The sequence below is a fragment of the Cheilinus undulatus genome, linkage group 5 (assembly GCF_018320785.1).
Source record: "Cheilinus undulatus linkage group 5, ASM1832078v1, whole genome shotgun sequence".
Taxonomy (NCBI): Eukaryota; Metazoa; Chordata; class Actinopteri; order Labriformes; family Labridae; genus Cheilinus; species Cheilinus undulatus.
Genome location: NC_054869.1, coordinates 17,432,174 through 17,453,320, shown reverse-complemented (window position 1 = coordinate 17,453,320; position 21,147 = coordinate 17,432,174). Strand labels below are relative to the sequence as shown.

General features: G+C 39.9%; 1 protein-coding gene across 3 annotated transcripts in view; it reads right to left on the bottom strand.

The window, feature by feature from the left end:
• Positions 1-21,147, bottom strand: part of trpm3 (transient receptor potential cation channel, subfamily M, member 3) — a 221,716-nt gene that overhangs the window by 24,688 nt on the left and 175,881 nt on the right. For 2 of the 3 annotated variants that reach the window (XM_041787643.1, XM_041787644.1), the window contains exons 10-17: positions 19,508-19,608; positions 18,905-19,039; positions 18,609-18,659; positions 11,382-11,522; positions 7,517-7,546; positions 5,157-5,449; positions 3,416-3,644; positions 103-306 (exon numbers count right to left, since the gene is read on the bottom strand). In XM_041787643.1, coding sequence (XP_041643577.1) covers positions 103-306; positions 3,416-3,644; positions 5,157-5,449; positions 7,517-7,546; positions 11,382-11,522; positions 18,609-18,659; positions 18,905-19,039; positions 19,508-19,608 — 1,184 coding nt within the window. Of the gene's footprint in view, positions 1-102; positions 307-3,415; positions 3,645-5,156; positions 5,450-7,516; positions 7,547-11,381; positions 11,523-11,705; positions 11,742-18,608; positions 18,660-18,904; positions 19,040-19,507; positions 19,609-21,147 lie in introns of all 3 variants that reach the window. The other variant, XM_041787645.1, reaches the window with a different exon arrangement.

The following is a 21,147-nucleotide window of genomic DNA, read 5'->3' as shown; positions in this document are numbered from 1 at the left end:
TGTTCTTTAACCACTTTTATCATGTAAAAATAAATGTGTGCCATCTAATATTTGATTATGCGTATCGATTCTAAGATGCGGGGCTGAGGTGGGTTCTCTCACCACGGAGTTGTACTGCGTCTCACAGTAAGATCTTACTGTGAACTCCATGTCTTCCTCCTCCTTCTCCTTGACGGGTTTCTCTGGCTCCTCTTCCTCCTTCTCCTGTAGGTAGGCCTCCTGATCTTGTGGCATGTAGGACATTTCGTCCTTGTTCTTGAACTCCAGACTCAAAATGGATGGTGGCAGGAGCAGCCCTAAGATCACCTGGGTTATAAGAAAGGCGGGAAGCAGGTTTGGAAGATGGGGGAAGTTAGAGAGGAGGACTGAAAGCAACACGAGATGAAGATTTACTGTTTAGCAAACCAGCTCTGAGAAAATTGGAAAACATAGGCCTTCGTAATTGGACCGCAACACAGACATTTTAAACTCACACAACATAAATTCACCCTCGTAAACCCCTTAAACTTCATGCCCTGGCCTGTGCACTGCTAAATGACAAAGCTCTGGTATCTATGACAGCGAAGGCAAGGGCTCTCATCGAGGCAGTCAATTATAAAAGCATTAGTCCAGCAGACAGACTGCAAGGGTACTAGGCCGCCATGATAGATGAGAGGAACACACACTAGAAGCAGATAAAGCAGGCAGGCATGCTGTCTGTAAATAGTTCACATACATTTCAGGGAAACTATAAAAAGTAGCACGGTTTGAAGAGGGTGTAGAGCTGAGTGCATTTCAGTTGAAAACTAATCTTTTTTTTTGCATTGATCTCGGCCTAAAAAGTACACACCCACTTTATGAAAAGAATAAGTGAAACCATTTATGTTATTAAAAACTGTCTTTAAAGTCAGATGGTAAAGGAAAATGACTGAAAATACAAAAGGAGTTAAAGGCTGACACAGGGGAAGTAGAGAGAGATACAATTACAACCCCAGCAGTACAGAAAGTGATCTCAGCTTTTCCAATCATCAGTCATGTCAAGGGGCAGAAAGCAGAGATGTCAATAATGACCTACTGATGTGTGAAGAAATCAATGCACTCACTTAGCCATTCATAGTTCTTTGTTAGCCTCCAAATTCTAATGGGCGAGTTCTGTGGAGGTGGAAGCTCTCACGACTGAAGCAACTCAAATTTTGACAATTTTCTTTGCTGTATGTCTCAAACTCCTGTGGGAAGCTGATATTATTTATTTCACTTGTGGTTTCCTTTTTGTCTTTCTGCTACTATGAGTTTGCTTTAGCTTTGGGCTTCATTCCTGCAAGGTCCAAACACAACTTAAAGCACTTCTTGCCTCCCCAGCTCCAAGAGGCTAGCCATCCTGTCTCCTTTTTAAGTATGAATTGGTGTGAATTCAGAGGTCCCTTCAGCAACTCCTTGGGCAAATCTTCATTATAAATAACTGAACCCTCTCTGATCCAAGCAGCTGCCTCCTATCATACCTCAACCAGATGTTGGGAAACCCACATGAGCAAAAACTGCTCAAAACTCAACCGCCAGTCGTGAATGAAACCTCTCCCCTCAACTCTAAAGGATGCTCATCACATAAGCCAGGATGTTAAAAATGACGAGCACCGTTTCCAGGTTTTCTTTGATAACTGGGGTCAGTTCTTCTGCCACCTCTGGTTTAAGGGAACACTTTGTAGGCTTATGCAAAACAAGTAAAACCAGGACAGGAACTTTGACACTCAGACATTCATTACATTCCTAACAGGTCAAAAACAGGTCAATAAACCTCCTTAACTAGATGATCCTTAACCTCTTTCTCTCCCTCCTCTACAGCACCACAAGCAACCTGAGAGACAGCACAGCCTCTCTCAAGATGCATGATTTCGTCTACATAAATTCACCAGAATTATTAATTTACCAGATATGTAATGATATTGTAAATTTTGCTGTATTGCAGTGATAGAAGACTCAACACCGCCATGGACATGTGACGGTTCCAAACGATAGTTCTTAAAGGTAAAAAGGTGTAGTTTTTGTGGAGCAGAGTGAGGGGAAGCGGGAGTTACCATCAGCCCTTCGCATACCTACATCCTTTGCGCTCCACTTTCTGGCTTGATTAAACAACAGATATGCTGGATGCTACAAGTGGAGAGAAGAACCAAGTGACAAAGATTTTGAGAAGGGAACTGTTGGATATTAAAAGAAAGAGAAGTAATAAAAACAAGAGATGTTTTTATTACGATGAAAAATGCTGCAAAAATACAACAAAAAAGACAAGTCCTTTGTAATCAGGGGACTGTAATAGGAAGAGTTTCCAAAACCCCAGGAATAAATGAAAACAGCAACAAAAAAGAATTAAAGGGCTAGCTTACAGAGAAGCAGACTAAGATGGAAATGTAATAGTAAACAGATTCTTATTGTCTTCAGAGTCCTAGCCTCCTACAAACAGTCAGTGGTGACATGTCTACTTTTCACCCTCTGCTGCTCTCATTCTCTTCATTACTGAAAAGTGAGTCATCATGTTCAAACCACAGTTAAAACCTCTTTGACTAGAGACCTTGCAGCTTTAGCTTGTTAATTCCTAATTAGGAGAACTTTGTTAGAATAAAAGCTGCCTTTTTCGAGGGTGCAGTGTGGGTCAAATGTTTTAACAAGGACATTCAAGACATTCACTGAACAGCAGATCAGTTATCTTAACTAAAGGCTGTTTCTTCATATTTTGAGGTGAAAGAGATTTACCAAGGACATGGTTAATTGTTCTGTGCTGTGTCTATAAAGTTTGGGACACTTCTATTTCACTGCAAAGCTCTGAATTATTTCCAATTAGTGCCTGAAGGAGAATGGATTTCTAAGGCTGATATTCAAAAAGAATGTGTGAGGGGTTTTACTCATTACAGATGAAATCAAACATTTCACTGCCTTGTGCAAAAGCTATGCATATCAGTGCTACTGCATTTTCTTGTTGCTCTTACAAGGACACATGCCAATATTATATACAATTTATATATCTGCTTTATGCCAATACTAGTGGGCCTGCTTCCAATATGGGTGCATCATGTTCAAAGCAACCCTTGAATCTCAAGTTTCCCATGAAAAAGTGATCAGCAATTATCTCATGCTTCACATCCCTGTATTTCCACATACACCACCTGGTTCCATGCACAACTGCTCTCCACTTTTCTGTGAGCCACTATGCAGAGTGATTTGGGCCATATCTACAGCAGTTTCTCAGGGAGGTGAAGGTTGCTCTCATTACTTTCAGTGTCCAACTTTTCACAGGGAGTCTGAGGGGATTCATGTTTCCAGCACCACCCCGCCTCTTTAACACAAAGCCTGTAGTCCCTTTGAAGATTCTCTCATAATGTAAGAAATGTAAGTATACTTTATTATATCCACAGGCTAACCCAAACAACTGGCCCACTTCTTTTACCTTAAGGCCTGAGTTCTTGCGCATGCGCAGGCGTCCCATCCACATGTCGGTCAGCAGCATCTGACTGCAGGTGTGAGCGATGAAATCCCTGTGTTTGGCTGCAACAGCCAGCTGTAGGCAGGTGGCGTTGCTCCAGTTTTTCAGCTCATACGTCAGGAGCTTCATGGCCATCTGCTCGTCCTGTTTATAGGACTGGTCTAAGAGTTCCACTGCCAGCTGGCCAAACTCTCTGGAAAATGATATGCAGGACGTATACAAGCACACAGAGACATGGACAGAGACAGTAAAACACTTTGTACAAATTTGATTAAACTGGTCAAGGAATCACTGGCCATCTGGACACACTCTAAAGAGATTAAATTAGCATTTAAATACTTAGACACAGTAACAACATACTTCATATTAACACAGCATGCAGACATGGTCAAGGCTAAACATGATGAGCATATCTAATTTCTTGAGGAGATGAATACATGGGTACAGAGTAGGGGGTAAAAATTCTCATGGGTAATTATCAGTATGTTTTCCAAGGTGAAGGAGTCAGGAGGGATTGTTTTCGTGTTTATGATGTATGTTCACAGCAGGCTGAAAACAAAATGCAGACTTCAAAGTACTGATTTCAGAGCCAAGGGGTTACATACAGGAGAAATTCAGCCAAGTAGTGAAACAATTTATAGATTTGAAAAGGTAAATAAAAGAATTACATCAATCCACACCTTTTAAATAATAATAAAAAAAACATAAAGCACTTTCCCTTACACACAATATGAAAAAAATCAATACTCTAAGTTTTAGTTTCTACTTCGATGCAGCCTCTGAAAGAACTTTCCCCCATAGACACACAGATGCACATACACTGACAAACTGCAGAACAATATTTCTTACAACACTAGAAGCAGGTTTTCCTGTGCGGTTTAATGTGTATAACAAGGGACTCACACAGCTGGAGAATTTACAAAACAAGGGCTTATAGCGCCACAGAGGCAAAGCAAATGTTGCTGCTTTATGGACTATAGAAAGTGAATATTTCAAAAGTGTGTCTGCTTGTAAATGTCTTTGAAAGTAGGAATTCCCTACAGAACATAAACACTACTGTATGTGCTTCTACGCATTATAAAAAACACAAATTCCCACATATATCACTTGAGTTAACACATACAAAGGCACACTATCAGTACAACCACAAATTGAGTTATAAAACTGTATGTAGTTAAACAAGCTCCACCAAAGAAGCCAGCCATATTCTCTGTGGAAAGTAAGATCTAAATAACCAGCTGCATGAATGGCTTTTGAATCTGTGTTAGAGGTTGTTTGTTTGTATGCAGGGAGCTGCGGTTGATGTGGCTGTGCATCATTTGCAGAATCGAATTTTTCCCCCTAATTAACAGTCATTTCTTGTGCCAGCATTTCATCTCTTGGTGGTTACCTTCATCTCAAAAGCATCCATATCTTTTACTAAAGATAATGCATTTTATTAGACTCTCTGTATATATGTCACTTAAATCCTGTGGGAGTTGAATAAAACAGGTCAGTCTGCAGGGAAGAAGGCCTCGCTGTGTGTGAATAAATGACCATAAGCACTGCAAGATGTGCTTGTCTAGACCTGCCACTCATATCTGAATAAATCATTAAATGCAGAAATCTTATAGATAGATCAGGTCTATGCCATACAGAAATATCATGTTTGAAACAGTTAGAGTTGGCTGTGTGTCTACATACATGCATACTTCATATAACCCACCTGGAATTGTGGTTTAGCTCCTGGGAGATGTCGTCCACCATGTCATTCTCTGAGGCTTCGTGTGCCATGGCTTTACAAAGCTTACATGCTACCAGCGCCTTAGCCATGGCCTCCTCGCCATGCTGCCAGAAGAACAGTGCCATCTTCTGGCGCTTCATGAGCACGGCCCACACCATGAGCTCATGGAAGGGGAAAGGGAAGTGGTTAATTTCAGGGTCGTCCAAATCGATGTCCACTTCCTCCTCCCGCTTACGAGTGGTCTTCTGGCGTCCTCTGCGGATTGGCATATCGTCCTGATGGAGATCAACAGAAGAAGATGAGTGGGGTGAAAGATGGAGACGGCTAGGTAGACATTCAAATTTTAGGACTATTGATATGGATTATATGATTGTTTCTGTAATTATTGCCTTAAATGCTCAACAACACTGGTATAGAGAACTGTGCAGGACTTTTAGGCATGTTTGGTCCAGAAAACTGAGGCTGATGTAAGGTGAAGATGTGGCAAGTAAGCTGCCTGAGGGCACCACTGGGCAGGGAGGAGGACTGAAACAAACCCAGGTCATGCTCTGGATTTCTTTGAGTATTACCAGGGGAAAATAATCAGGTGAGAGAATAACATAGTCCACACCTTTAAGGCGCAGTAAGGGGTAAATGTGGCAATAAGCATGGCCTAAGGTACTGTCCAGGCGGATAGTAGGGTTGGCACGAGCCCCTGGTATCCTCCCAGCTGCCCTCTCCATGACGCACCTCGTCGCCCCCCGGGCTCTGGACCAGCTCAATGGGTCCTGGGCACCCAGTATGCGGTTAGCTAGATCAGGCCTTGGGAAGTGCGCTAGATGCCTGTAAAAGCACAGGCAGCTTACCCTTCCTATCCTCACTCTCCTGACCACATCTGCATTAGACAAACGGTCATGCCAATGATACCCAAAGTCGTCACAAAGTTGTCCAGCCAGCACCGTCGGCCATCAGCCAACATCCAGGCCTCACAAGAGCATAGTAAGACCAGAAGGACCAAGGACCAAAAGACTCAAATTCCGTCTGCATGCTCTGATACAGGGAACGAGTCTGCGGTTGAGCTCATCTTGCAGTCAGCAGATCGATGGAATACGCTGCCAAGGTAGGTGAACCACTCTACAACTTCCAGGCTCTGACCATTCACAGACACAGATTTGATGGCAGCATCCAAGGCAACCCCAAATGCCTGGATCTTTGTTTTGGCCGAGGAGATGTGCACTCCCAACACTTCAGCCTCCTCACTCAGCAGTGTACAAGATACACCAAACAGCAAAAATCTTGTAAGATTTCACTTTTTCTCTTATAATTTCGAGGGAAAATTAAGTCCTAGAGGCTTCAAGTTGTCTCCTTGTCTCTGGAGGGACTGATATCACCAGTTAGGGTCTAAATGACATTTCAGCAGCAGCATCGATCTCCAATAATTTCACATTTTGACAAATTGAGGACAACTGAAAGCTGATCAATTCCAGAGATCTAAGGAATTGATTTCAGTGGCTTTTCTACCACTGTTGGCTTTGAGAAAGATTACATGGATATATAAAAATATGGTAATGGTTCGGCAGTAAATCATCCAGTTATACTTCACAGGAAAAATCTTTAAAATCACAACACTTTAAGTTGACAACAATGTATTTAATGTATTCTAGGTCTTTGCCAGGTTGCCTCACTGATTCAATAATAAAACAGATTACAAAAAGGGACATTAAGGTAAGATCTTCACAGACAAAGACAAGGAAAGAACACTCACTGACAGGAAGACAGATATAAAACAGGCAAACACCAAGGAAAGGATAGCCATGCACATTAGATATAAAAACCTCAGAGGAAACCACACACACATGCTGTGATAAAAGCTTCACCATGTGAACAGTTCATAGTGTGTACTCTATGAATACATACAAGTACACAGCACATGTATAATGTAAATCTGTTGGGTCAGTCATTTCCTATTCAGCTAAGTGGGCTGCTCTGACATGTATCATTAGAGTTGAATACATCTATACTGTCTGGAGCCATTAAACAGTTATAAAGCTATACTTGAATGTTATACATAAAAGACCAATGTGAAGGAAAAATAACTTTAAGACAGATATGTGTGAATATCAGTAACTGTGTTTGACACTGAGCCTTTATCCAGCTGGAAAGCGTATACATTGCTTGCTAAACTAATTAAATGTGCCCCAAGGTCTTCCTTTCAAAGGCTGTGAGGCACACTGCCCACACTTGATAACTATTTTACTGAAAGTATTCTATAGATTGGCTTTACATTCAACACTGTTTCAGATAAGAAGAGAAGATCAGACAAAGGATGACTGAATAACAGCTTTGATGAGAACAACACTCACCTCCATCCCCAGCAGTTTCAGGGCTTTGGGCTGAAAAAGCAACAACAACATAAACAAACCAAACAAGACTTTGTTGGATGCATTTTATAGAGTAAGTCACTCTATAAACACAACACAGCGCACACTGGCAAACACACATTTCCTCTCAAGAGACCAGAAAAAGTCTTCTTCATGGTAAATTATTCACTTTGAGTTTGAGGATTTTATCAAAAGGGCAACAACAATGAGGGATTTTGTGCTGGTGTGATTGACAGCGTGCCATACGTGTGGCTACAATCTCTTACAGTGTTATGTTTGCATGTGTTAAAGCAGCGTGTGTTTGTGCAATTTCTATAGTACTGTGTATCTGTATTAAAGCAGGGCATGTATGAATTATGCATTCATGAGCCATCATCTGAGTTGATATAAATAGCACAGGTCTCCTGTGGGGATTTTGATATCTGCATCTATTTCCAAGCTTTGTTCATAGTTAACACATGTGCTTGTATGTGCATAGGGGTGTGTGTGTGTGTGTGTGTGCGCGTGTATGCGATTGTTCGTTTATTTCATCACATTTGCCTTTTTGCTCGGTCTCATCTCTTTTTTGTTTTTACTTTATCTGTGTCTTTCCAGCTGCTTTGTTGCTGCCAAGGCAGACATGACTATGAGATAAACAGGCACATAAAGACCCACAAACACACACTCGCATACACAAACCAAACATACAAACATAAAGGTGCACCATCAAGCAGATTTATGGTGTTTCAGACACAGCTGTACTTCTTTTTCATCACACCTGTGACAGTGTGAAAAGAATGAGAGCATCTTACACCATAACATATCATGAACACATACATTAGGGAAGTGCATAATATATGCTGTAAAAGACACAGCCAGCAAACACTGCAGCACATGATTTCAATGATTAGTCCTCCTCCTTGGTTGAGGGTCTTCTAATCAGTGAGATGACGGTCTGTAGTGGCTATAATGTAGTGTGTATATTGTAAGAGGGAGTTCTGATGGCACATGATGAAGAGCCAATATTTTAGATGAATGATTTGCTGCATCAAGATAAACATAGTCAGTGCTGAGCTGACACTCTTCTTGATATGAAAATGAAGGATAACAAACGGGAGGACCACTCTCAATTTGACTGGCACTTGATCATAGGAGGAAATGATTTGTGAGAATTTATAGGCGGCTCCACAACATGCGTCTTTTTTAACGGTTGTTTCTGTCTGTATTACTGTAAGGCTAAGATGCCTATAAAAGAGCCTATTAAAAGTATTCATCCCCTTGGATGTTTTACCCCCTTATTGATCTTATAACTCAATCATGGTCAACTTAATTAGGCTTTTTTGACAAAAAAGACAAAAAACTTCTTTAATGTCAACGTGAAAACAGATATGTCAGTTAAATGGCTGTCTCCAAACCAGTGAAATGGGGATCACCTGGATGCAGTGAATGTGTCTCAAGTGACTGCAATATAAAGACACCTGTGTCTGGAAGATCCAGTCACTGGTTAATCAGTATTCCTGGCTACCATTACTCCAGGAAGACAAAGGAACACTCCAAGCAACTCAGAGAAAAGGCTATTGAAAAGTAAGTCAGAGGATGGATACAAAAAACATTCCAAGGCACTGAACAACCCTCGGACCATGCAAGAAGGAGACTAGTGAGAGAAACCACCAAGACACCTCTGACTGCTCTGAAGGAGTTACAAGTTTCAGCAGCTGAGAAGGGAGGGACTCTGCATGCAACAACTGTTGCCCGGGTTCTTCACCAGTCAAAGCTTTATGGGAGAGTGGCAAAGAGAAAGCCACTGTTGAAGAAAACTCAGATTAAATCTCAACTAGAGTTCACCAAAAGGCTCTGGGAAACTCCATGGTCAAGTGGAAGAAAGTTCTTTGGTCTGATGAAACCAAAATGGTGCTTTTTGGCCATCAGACAAGACACTTTTTTTGGCAGACAACAAACACTCCACATCCCCACAAACAAACCATCCTCACTGTGAAGCATGGTGGTGGCATAATGCTGTGGGGATGCTTCTTCTGGAAGGCTTGAAAAGGTAGAGGGTAAAATAAATGTGGCAAAATACAGGAAAATCCTGGGGGACCATCTTAGTCAGTCTGCAAGATAGCTACAGCTTGAGAATATATTTTTTTCCAGCAAGCATACAGAGAGAGCCACATAGAAACTGTTTAAAGAAAAGATAAGAAGGAGAATGTTCAAGCCAATAGAGCAGGGATTTTCAAAGTGTGGGAAAGTGAGCCTCACCTAAAAAAAATATCTTATTCCATGGACCCCCACCCTCAAATACAATGACTTAAATAACTGTATTTTCAAACATTTATGTCTCATCTTTCCATATTTTTATCTAAACATTTTCATATTTTTTATATTTTGGTCTGCATGTGTTTTTAAACATCCATCTTTCCCAGGCAATCAGATATTTTATTTCAGTAACAAACTTACTGCCAATACTATCTGATTATTGTACTCTAGGCTCTAATTTAGGGAGAACTATAAGTTTGCGTCTATGCAGTTAATGCAGGATTGCATAACAGCAGATCATCCTCTAACTTCAGCCTTGGCTGGTACTTGGTTTTGATCATTGTTGGTGCTAAAAACCTGTTTTTTTGTTAGTGTTTACAGTGCCTCAATGTCTCAGTTACCTTCAGTGACTGAAATACCTTTTACTTCTTGTCCAAAAAAACAACCCTGGTTTGGTCCCTAGACTTAGTGTGTCTGTCTCAATATGACCCCAGGGTTTAAACAGCATTATGCCGTCATTAGCTTGTACATCTTTGCTTATTAAACTCTGTGGCTGTTGAGCATCATTATGGAAAATGCAGGAAAATTCTACATTTAACAGTCGACTCCACATCAGCTATAAATCTTTCCAATTTACTCCATGCACAGCAGAAGTTAACAAAGCAAATATTGCCTCACACTTTAAAAACTGCTGCAGTAAAGGATTTCTGGCTGGATTTGAACAGAGCTGTTCAGCGTGATCCTCATACAACCTGACAGAGCTTGATCCATTCTGCAAAGAACAACAAAGTAAAACTAAAGTATTGAGATGTGCAAGCCTGATTGAGACCTATCCATCCAGTGCTGTGATTGCAGCCAAATGTGCATCTACCAAATATGTACTTGAAGGGGGTGAATATTTATGCAATCACCTATCTCATATTACATAATTTTATTTAACTGAGATTTCTTTGTAGAAATCTGTTTTGACTTTGACATTAAACATTACATTAGAGTTTTTTTATACTTCTTTTGTATATAAAAAAAAATACATTTACTGTGATTTACTTTTAAAATCAATTAAAGCGGAAAATTTCCAAGGGGGTGAATACTTTATAAAGGCATTGCATGTAGATTCATATTCAGTCCTAGAGCTACTTAAGTTCGGAGCATCACCTTCATGACAAACACTACAAATATGTTGGTTGCAACTACACCATAAAAGTAGCTCATGTTAATATATCCTATATATTTAATATATGTTATGATATAACTAATAACAGAAAATTCAGTAAACTATCAAGTGTTCTCCAAGGAGAAAAATGAACTATCCCAATTGCTGAGTTTGAATGTATTTTTCTCATCAAACTGTGTCTCATTAAACAAAAATGTATAACATATGCTCAGGTACACATTACAGAAGCAAAGGAAGTTTGCCCTTAGATACATTAAACAGTTGTACAACATCAATTTGCTCTTGCTATTAATTTCACCATTATCATGGCCAATTTAACCTCAACATGTATGTCCATAACACTGATTCATTAATACATTTCATTAAACATTCTCCCCATTTTGGGGTTTATTTGTTCAAACATTCGGGTTTCTAAGCAGGTGGGATTCATTCACTCACCCTCTTGGGTCCAAAAAGGTTGTGGTACAGGGTTCTGAATCTCTTCCTGGTGTAGTTACACCGATAAGCCCCGCCCATGAGGTATTCAATGACCAGTCCGATATCGATGAGGCTGATGCGGTAGTCTGGCGGCAGGTTTCCCTGGAAAACCAGACAGTGTTAAGAAGCACCGACCCACGCTGAGAGATTTTATGAAGGAGGGTTAAAAAAGAGGAAAAAAAACCAATACGAAACAAATCATAAGGTCAGACACACTCACTTCACAAAATCCATATCAAACTGTTTTTGGCTATAAAAGAAAAAAAACGTGATCATCAGATTCACCTTGAAGTAGATCCAACTGAACCCTGGATACTCTCGCTTGGAAAGAACACACAATGTCAGTGAGTAAACGGCACGACAAGCAAGAGCAGGGGAAATGAAATACACAGAAACTCTCAGGCAAGATCTCTCTTCCAGCCTCTTAAAACACCGTTATCTCAACCAGACTGGCACAATTTATGATTCTGTATTTTGAATTCTTTAAAACTCCAATCTTGATTTACATCTTTAAATGTGAGGCTGCTCCATCTGTAGCCTAAGTGTTTGAACCAAAAACTAGTTGAAGTGTCAATTAAGATAATAGTCCTAAAAGCTCTACAACATAGATCTTCAAAGTTACAACTCGTTATCTTGTAGAGGAGTTAAAACAAGGAGAGAATAAAATCTCAGGTGTATTATGATTCATTGAAAGAATAAAATATCTGAGGACAATTACAAAGAAGCAAAAAATTGAATGATTTGTCATAATTTTCATTCAGGGAATTAATGAGATCTGCTCTGTGAGGTTCAATGCAGTCTTGAAGAGAGGAGAGGAAGGATAAAGTGGTAATATCTTATTAGCCTGGAAGAGAGGGGCATGGAGAAACAGAAAGGCAGCTATTAATGCTAGAAGGGAGAACCATTAATGTAAAATGACTATTATAACCATATTACTACTCTATGCTGCTCATAATGCCCTCAGTAGCAACCCTGATCCCATCATTACCCTGACGTCCAGCTGTTCTTTTGAGCTACACCAATTATCCTGACACATCTCCACACATCCTGACACATCTCCACACTTTCTTCTTACTCCAATCTGATGCGAGATCCTAGGAATCCTCTCTGACCTCCTCATCCATAAACCTCATATCCAAAGAGTCAAGGTCCCTGGCAGTAAAGCTTGCTAAACCCCTGAAGGCCTACAGATTACTTTGAAGAGCAGCAAGAGGCAGATGGTGCTTGTCTCTACATACATACATTTATACCGCAGTTCAAACTGAACACACAAACCCTTGCCTTATCATAATACCAATGTGTAGACAAGAGTTCAAAATGCACCTGCCTGTGTCTACTTCACTGCAGGTCATTTCCCACTCTCATCCCTGTTTCCAGCTTCATCCACTGTCCTATTTCTCTCTAATAAGGGCAGAAAGCCCCAAAATAAATGTTAATTAAAACAAAATAATGTAAATGTTAATTAATTCTTAATTAACCTTGCAAAGCTGATGGATTGGCCAGATTCCATGTCTGCCACCCTGGCAGATCCATCTTGCTAAGTTTCAATATGAATCATTGGTCACCAGTCAAAGAATGAACACACTAATATGTGTCATTTGAGGAGAACGAGTCTTAAACTAAAGATAACTGACTTACAGTTGCTTTAATATGTAAGTTGAAAACTTTAACATGAACTTAACCATGGAAAAAGCAATTTGTTATTGATTGAAAAGGTAAATTGACAACCCCTGGTTCAGGTGACTTCTGAGCAGTCTGGAATTTTTTTAAGTGAAATGACACATTAAGGAGCAGTCATGGGCTGATTTTACATCACTGTGACTGCTAGGGGACACCGCAGCTTAACTGAAGTTTTTTGAAAGGGACGGAGAAGCATGTGATTAATTGCAACAACAAAAAAAATGTGTGCACTTATTGTAGATCGAAGTTAATCCTGATGAGATTGATGAGATTAGTCTTGACAGCCCTATTAGCAGTACTTTTGTCAGAGCTGGACAACATTTCTTTATGAAAAGAAGAGTAAAGAAGTGCACTGAAAGTTTTTCTTGGTGTAATAGGTGTTTCTGCTCTTCTGTTGCTTTGCTTTGGCCAGAGTTTTATTTACCATTTGGCTCAGCTGTAAGTGAACAGCGACAACTGTTGCCAGTTTCTGCTAGTAGCTCATGTTATGCAGTTTACTCCTCAGCGGTGGTGCACGCCTTCTAAGTCAAATGTATTGTAATTCTGATTGGCCTTCAATGAACATAAAAGCCAGAGGTTAATCTGATCACCCTCTAAGATTTTTTTCAGGTTCTGCCCTTCCCAAATACAGATGTGAAATATCTCCTATGTCACAGATATGTGAAACCATCTATGTGGCATGCTGCTATTTTTGTTGCTGTGGTATAGAAATAAGGTTTCAATATGATATTGTTAGTACTGTATCTTTTTAAAAGAAAATTCAACTAACTTCTTCACACGAGAAGAATCCCAAGAAAAACTGGGGCATATAAGTCGCTTTAAGGAAATTTATTCAGGTTCAAAGTTCAGTTGCACCAGAATAAACAGCCTTAAGTTGCTCATGTGCTCCAGCTTTTCTTTTGCCCGTGTGAAGGAGTTGATTTAATATTCTTTAAATGTGCTTTTCCGAGAGCACCAACCTCCACCTGCAGAGAGGCTGAAGCTCAAGAGACTACTACTTGAAAAATCTGGTATTGTGACAACCCATCATTAAACTATTACATTAACATTTTAATCTATAATGTATCATGCACTTAGTTTCTATGTAAGCTGATAACCTACAGAACAATAAAATAACTTAACTACTCTATCTAGTCCCAAAGAGCAAAGTGAAGTTAGATTCCGCTGTTATTATCACATTCTTACTTTTAAGACCTGGTGGGAAATTTGTATTACTACCAACTTTTTGCCACAAAACTGAATTGCTCAGTTCCTCTGTGGGAAATCCAATTTCTGCTCTGACAGCTGTAGTCCGCGAGCCAATCTCCATGATTTTCTCCTTTAAGACTCTTCCTTTCTTCACACAATCTAATAAACAGACCAGGCTGAACCTGGGAGCAACATTCAGCAGCTCTTACAGCTGTTACCGAAGCACCTACATCTGAATAAACATAAGAGAAGCCAACTCCCAGCATTACTTCTAGAGAGGAGAATGAGAAAATAAGCAAACAGCAATGACATGTGACACATGAGTCAACCTGAGGGTAGCAGTTAAATCTAATAAGCATCATACTATGATACAACAACACAAAAAGCACTCAGCTACACTAAGCACACAGCTCTGCCAGAGGAGGATGAGGATGTTATGCCATGCACTACAGAATGAAAGCAGCATGGTGATGTTTTGAAGATTATACACTGCTTATTTTCTCTGCAGCAAACAGAGAATCAAATTGTGTTTAAAGACAGAGAGGAATGGTGATTATAGCATCAAGCTTCTTCAGAAACTCCCAGAGGAGCATGCAGCATTACTGTAATCAGTAACACTTTAATTAATGAACACCTCTCGGTGCTAATGGAGGTGCTGCTGACCTCTCCATCATCCCCAAACACTGGGATCACCCCTAATTGGTATGTAGACATGTACTGAATGTAATATTTTATATTTTTTCAATGCAGCAATCACCAAGGTGCTGTAGAAGATAAGCAGCACTGCTAAGTGTTTGCTGAATGAAGTTTAACCAGTGTTGGGGGTTGACACATTACAAGGTAATCTTTTATGATGCATTTCCACCAAGCAGTCCAGCTTGGTAAAGTAAACATTGATCATCAAAACAGTAAACAAAGGGCAACAATGGAGAACATCATGCATTTGTGCTGGTTCTCTTTGGAATTATTATCACAAAATCCATTTGATATTAAACATAGTGTGTTATATGTTTGTCTATTGCTGGTGTCAAACAGGAAGTTATGATTCTTCTGACTAATCAGAGGACTCAAGTGTGTCCAGCTTTACCCTTTGGAATGAGATAGGTACATTTGGTACCCCAACAGATGGTGCCAAAAAGTGGTCTGTACAGATCCATTTTTGTACCACTCCAAATTGAACTGAAAAACGTGGAAATGCAGCTTCAGAGTACTCACTTTATTTGTTTCGAGTGATCTAACAGGTTAGTTCCCCTATTCAGGTAAGATGTTTTTAGCCACTTTTACAGAAAAGTTATCTGTTACTTGAAAATGTGCTGTATTTCCCTTTCTCTTTTGTTTCTACAAAATCTCAAAAACATGTGCACCATTTCTGTTTCTCTCCTACTCCTGGGCAGGCAGATATGTACGAGCATCACTCTGTGAACACTTCAGAAAACCATTGTCAGCTAATCTACAAATGTGAATTAACACCCTACCATGCAAAGTGAACACCATATATCAACAACATCCAGAAATGCCACAGACTATGTGCTTGAGTCAAAGATGGCCCAATCTAAGGTGGAAAAGAGCAATGTGAACTGACAAGCCTAGCCATTTTGGACATAACGGCCAGGGATGCAATGATATTGGATTTTTTGCCAATGCCCAATATGCCGATATTTACAGATCAATTTTAGCCAATACGGATACTCAAGTATGTGTCTCAGATCTAAACTTCAGTCCTTTGAACACCTTTTACTGTACAAGGATAAACAAAGAAACAAACTTACTTAAAACACACTTTGAAGTTAAAAAATTGACAATGAACAAAAGAAGACTTCAGCTGGTGTAGGTCTGTTGGTCCAGCCTACAACTATACACATTTATTAGTACAAATGGCTAAAAAATTTGCAGTCAATATATGCAGGTATTCACAGGCTAAATATTGGTTTAAAATTATGGCAGAAATTTTGATTTCTGCTGATACTGGTAATTCCCTTTTCAAACTAATATCTGCTGATAATATCAGGGCCATAATATTGTCCATCCCTAATAATGGCTGTTAAGTCCTCTGGTCAGGTCAGGTCAGGGATGAGAGCATATGCTGTCGCTTTGCTGCGTCAACCTTGGTCCTGTATTTCTCTGGCCTCTTGATGACCAATCGTCCAGGTATCCCCCCAGCTGACCTCTCCTCGACACACGCAGTCGCCCCCAGTGCTGGACCAGCCCACCAGGTAAAGGAGTCCAGTTGGCACCTCTGGCCATTAGTCAACATCCAGGCCTCATCAGAGAACACTTTGCACTTAGCTAGGCAATTCTCTACTGTTGTCCCCAGTAGTAGATTGAGTCTCAGCCAGACTATTCTCCACTGCTGCCCCCAGTGGTTGAATGAGTTTCCCAACTATAGTTAGCTCGCACTGTCCTGCTCTACTTCTGGGATCTCATTGCCCAGCTCTTTGGGAATGATCCAGCACTTGGTACTTGGTAAATAGTTGTTGTGAAGTCTAATGAATGGCGATTAGTGATCCCACATTTTCCTTGATTCATTGTTGCTGTCTAATAACAAAAAAAAAAAAAAAAAAAAAAAAAAAAAAAAAACAACAAAAACAACATATATTTTAGGTACTCTGCCTTAAACTCTACACGGCAGCACTTGCGTCCAATTGGACCTGAAGCACTTGATGGCACTTACTGATGTTGTTTCTTCTTGTCTAGATCATTGCTTGTGTTGTTCTTGCTCTCAAATGTACGTCGCTTTGGAGAAAAGCGTCTGCTAAATGACATTGTAACATTGTAACATTGTAATAAGAGTATAGAAAGACTGGAAGGACCAAGGACAGCGAGACTGAGACTTTCATCTGCATGCTCAGATACCAGGAATGCCACAGTGTCTTGCTCAGCAAACTTGGATCCACGGGCGAGTCCAAGTCTGCAATTGAACTCAGCCTCACAGTCAGCTGATCAATCGATCAATTACACTGCCAAGGAAGGTGAACTGCTCTACAACTCAAGTGTTTAGTTGTAGGGGTGTGTTAGTGCCCGTAGCATGGGTAACTTGCACATCTGTGAAGACACCGTCAATACTGAGAGTAACATACAGGGTTTGGAGCAACATACTGTATGCTTTCATCCAGATGACATCTTCTTCAGGGATGTGCCTGCTTTTTCAGCAAGTCAATGCCAAGCCACATTCTGCACGAGTTACAACAGCATGGCTTCACAGTAAAAGAGTGCAGGTAAGAAACTTGCCTGAATGCAGTCCAGACATTATAAAGCACAAAACATGACAATAGAAACCCAGTACTGTAGAGCAACTGAGCAAGAAAAGGAAAGAACTGCCCTTCAACAATTACTGTGGTCAGTCCCCCAGAAATATACGGAGGGTTGTTAGAAGAATAAGTGGTAAACATGCTCCAGTCCCAACTTTTTTAGAACATGTTGCAGGAATAAAATTCAGAAGAGGTGTTTGTTTTCATAAAAATTACATATTTAAGTAGTTTGAACATTAAACATATTTTCCTTGTGTTGCATTCAATTGAATACAGGTGAACAATCATTTGAAAATCACTGTATTCTGTTTTCATTCACATTTTACACAAGGTCTCAATTTTTTTCTGAATAGCGGCTTCAAGTGTGTAAGTTACTTTTTACACTGCCATACCTTTAACATAACAAGCTTCTTTTAAAAAGTCATGTTACCTAACACTGATTAAAACATAAATAGAAATTATTCTCCTGTTTTATTTTTGTAAACACAATGACACTTATTGTTCTAAAGTATAAAGTAAGGGAACACCCAGCCTCTCTTCGCTGAGAACCAGATGATACAGTTTATCAGAAGGAAAACACTTAAAAGCGATATTAAATATGCAGATCAAAACAGACATGAATAAATTGTTGGTGTCTGCTGACTTCTCTCTTCTCATCCTCACAGTAGTTCCACCAGTGCCCCCAGCTGTCTCAAACTCAAGTTCTGTGGATAAAGCGATGTTTAATACATGTAGTGTTTGTTTACCACGGCAGTGCATGCCTCAGAGAAAGAACTGAGTAAATTGCACAAGAGTCATGATAGCAATGGAAGTCGTGCATAGCTCTACACAGCCACTGCAGCCTGCAACTCCAGCTGAAAGAGAAGAGCCGGCCTCTATTTGAAATTAACAGCAACTAGGCAACCCAAAGGTAAATCCACAAAATGTATAAAAACAAAGAAACAACACACACTGCGAAAAAAGCAGCTGGAACTAGACAAACATTTTCTTTCATGTACACATCCAAGCAAACATTCCCATAAAGAATGCCTGAACAGCCATGGAGCTAAGTGGACGGCAGTGATGGTCGTACCTTTTTGACATCTCTGACAAGGTGGTACAGCGTGTTGGACGGTCCATGTCTCTGTAGGGGAAAAAAAATCCAACATGACTTGAAAGGATAAAGTAGATAGTCAATGACAGAATGTGTATGTTCACTTTGTACAAATGAAAAGCACCTGCTATGCTGTTCATAACAATCATCACTCTATTGTGTAAATGACTAAAACATACTAGCTATCGTATCTATCTGCAGAGGGAGGATGGTCTCGTGTTTTGCAAAAACATTACATCACCTGTGTTTACGACCAGTTATTATTTTATTTTTACCGTATTGTAGAGCTCCTCCAGCCTGGAAAGTGTGAGAAAACGGTGCATACTGACTCCATTTTCAATCAGCAGCTTTACAAAGTCCACTCTGTCCAGAACTAAGGCATCCAGCATCGCCTGCTCCAGGGAACCAACCTACGGTACGTGGGCGAAGGATATATAAACTGATGATACCATACACAGCCCACACAACATACTACTTACTGCACAGGAGCACTGCAAGGAAATAAATAAAGATAACCTGGAATATTATGTAAGGGTTTCGCAGGAAAAAAATGTTAGGGGAGCCACATTTTATAAATCCATTTCTGTTTTATAACTCATTTTACGTATCTTTGTTTTTCAATTATTGAACTTATCAGCTATTGTCATTCTCTTTAAAACATTTTTTTAAAAGTTAATTATCATTTTATGCGTTGCTATGAATTATCTGTTGAGAGCTCATATCAATGTACAAATTCTGTAAGATGATTTCAGATAGCTTTGTTTTAAAAGCTTTGTAGGACCACAGTACAAATTGTAGTTACTGTCAGTGAGAACAGAAATAATCATGCCCTTAAATGTGATTGATATTACTGCTGCAGTATGGTTTATGGTTCTTACAGGCCATTGCTGTCCATAGATGAAGATCTGACTGCGGGCAATGTCCACTCTGTTCCACGCCAGAGCCAAACTCAGCTGGTCAGGAGCTGAAGCGTTGGCACCTGCAAGAGGATCAGGGTGAAAACAATGTCATATTTCCAGAAAACAATGTTACTTGAACCCTGAAAAAGTGAGCTAAAAATGAGTGCCTATTTGCTGTTTATAATGATCTTATTTTTGTTATGTTTTAATTTCTCCAACTTTCATCCCTCTGAGCTTAATTAAAATACCTGTTATGTTGAAAATGTAACTGTATTCACCAGGTTATTCATATTTTTATTTTGCTTGTTTACAATGATATTTACATTGTCACGCTGATGTACACTGCAGATAAAAATAATCCACCCCTTGGATGTTTTACCCTCTTATTGACTCTATAAAACAATCACAGTCAATATAATCTGGCTTGTTTTGACAAAAAAATACTTTAATAAAAAAGTGAAAACAGAGTTCTACAAAGTAATGTCAATTCAATGAAAATGTACATAAGTGTAAATAATGTAAAATAAGTGACTGCATAAATGTTCACTACCTTTAAAGGGACAGTTCTAATTCAACAGAGGTCCAACCAGTTGGTGCAAATGGTCTCACATTTAGTGAAATGGGGATCACCTGAGTTCAGTTAATGTGTCTTAAGTGATTGTAGTATAAAGATACCTGTTTCTGGAAGGTCACTGGTTAATCAATATTCCTGGCTACCATTATACCAGGAAGACAAAAGAACACAACTCAGAGAAAAGGTGATTAAAAAGTATAAGTCACAGGATGGATACAAAAAAATTTCAATCATCAAGAAATGGAAAGAATTTGGCAGATGTGTAATTTGCCTAGATCAGGCCATCCTCACAAACTGAGATACTGTGCAAGAAGGAGACTTGTGGGAGAGTCTGCCAAGACACCTATGACTGCTTCAGTAGCTGAGATGGGAGAGACTCTGCATGCAGCAACATTTACCAGGGTCCTTCACCAGCCAAAGCTTTATGGGAGAGTGGCAAAGAGAAAGCCATTGTTGAAGAAACTCATATTAAATCTGGACTGCAGTTCACCAAAAGGCATGTGGGAGGCTCCATCGTCAAGTGACAAAAAGTTATTTAGTCTGATGAAACCAAAATGGCTTTTTGGCCATCAGACAAGACGTTATGTTTAGCAGACACCACACACTGCACATCATCACAAACATACCAGCCCCACTATGGAGCACAGTGGTGGCAGTGTCATGCTGTGGGGATGTTTCTCAGCAGCCAGCCCTGGAAGGCTTGTAAAGGTAGAGGGTAAAATGAATGAAGCAAAATAAACAAAAATCCTGAAGGACAATCTTATTTAGTTTAAAAGTGAACTACACTTTGGGAGACAATTTATTTTTCAGCAAGACAATGACCTTAAGCAGACAGGGAAAGCTACACAGAAATGGTTTATAGACATCAAGGCGAATGTTCTGGAGTGAACAAGTCAAAGCCAAGACCTCAATCATATAGAGAATTTGTGGCTGGACTTGAAAGGACTGTTCACACCTGATCCCTGTGCAACCTGACAGAGCTCGAGCAGTTTGGCAAAGAAGAATGGAGTAAAATTGCAGTGAATGGATCCATACACACAGACTC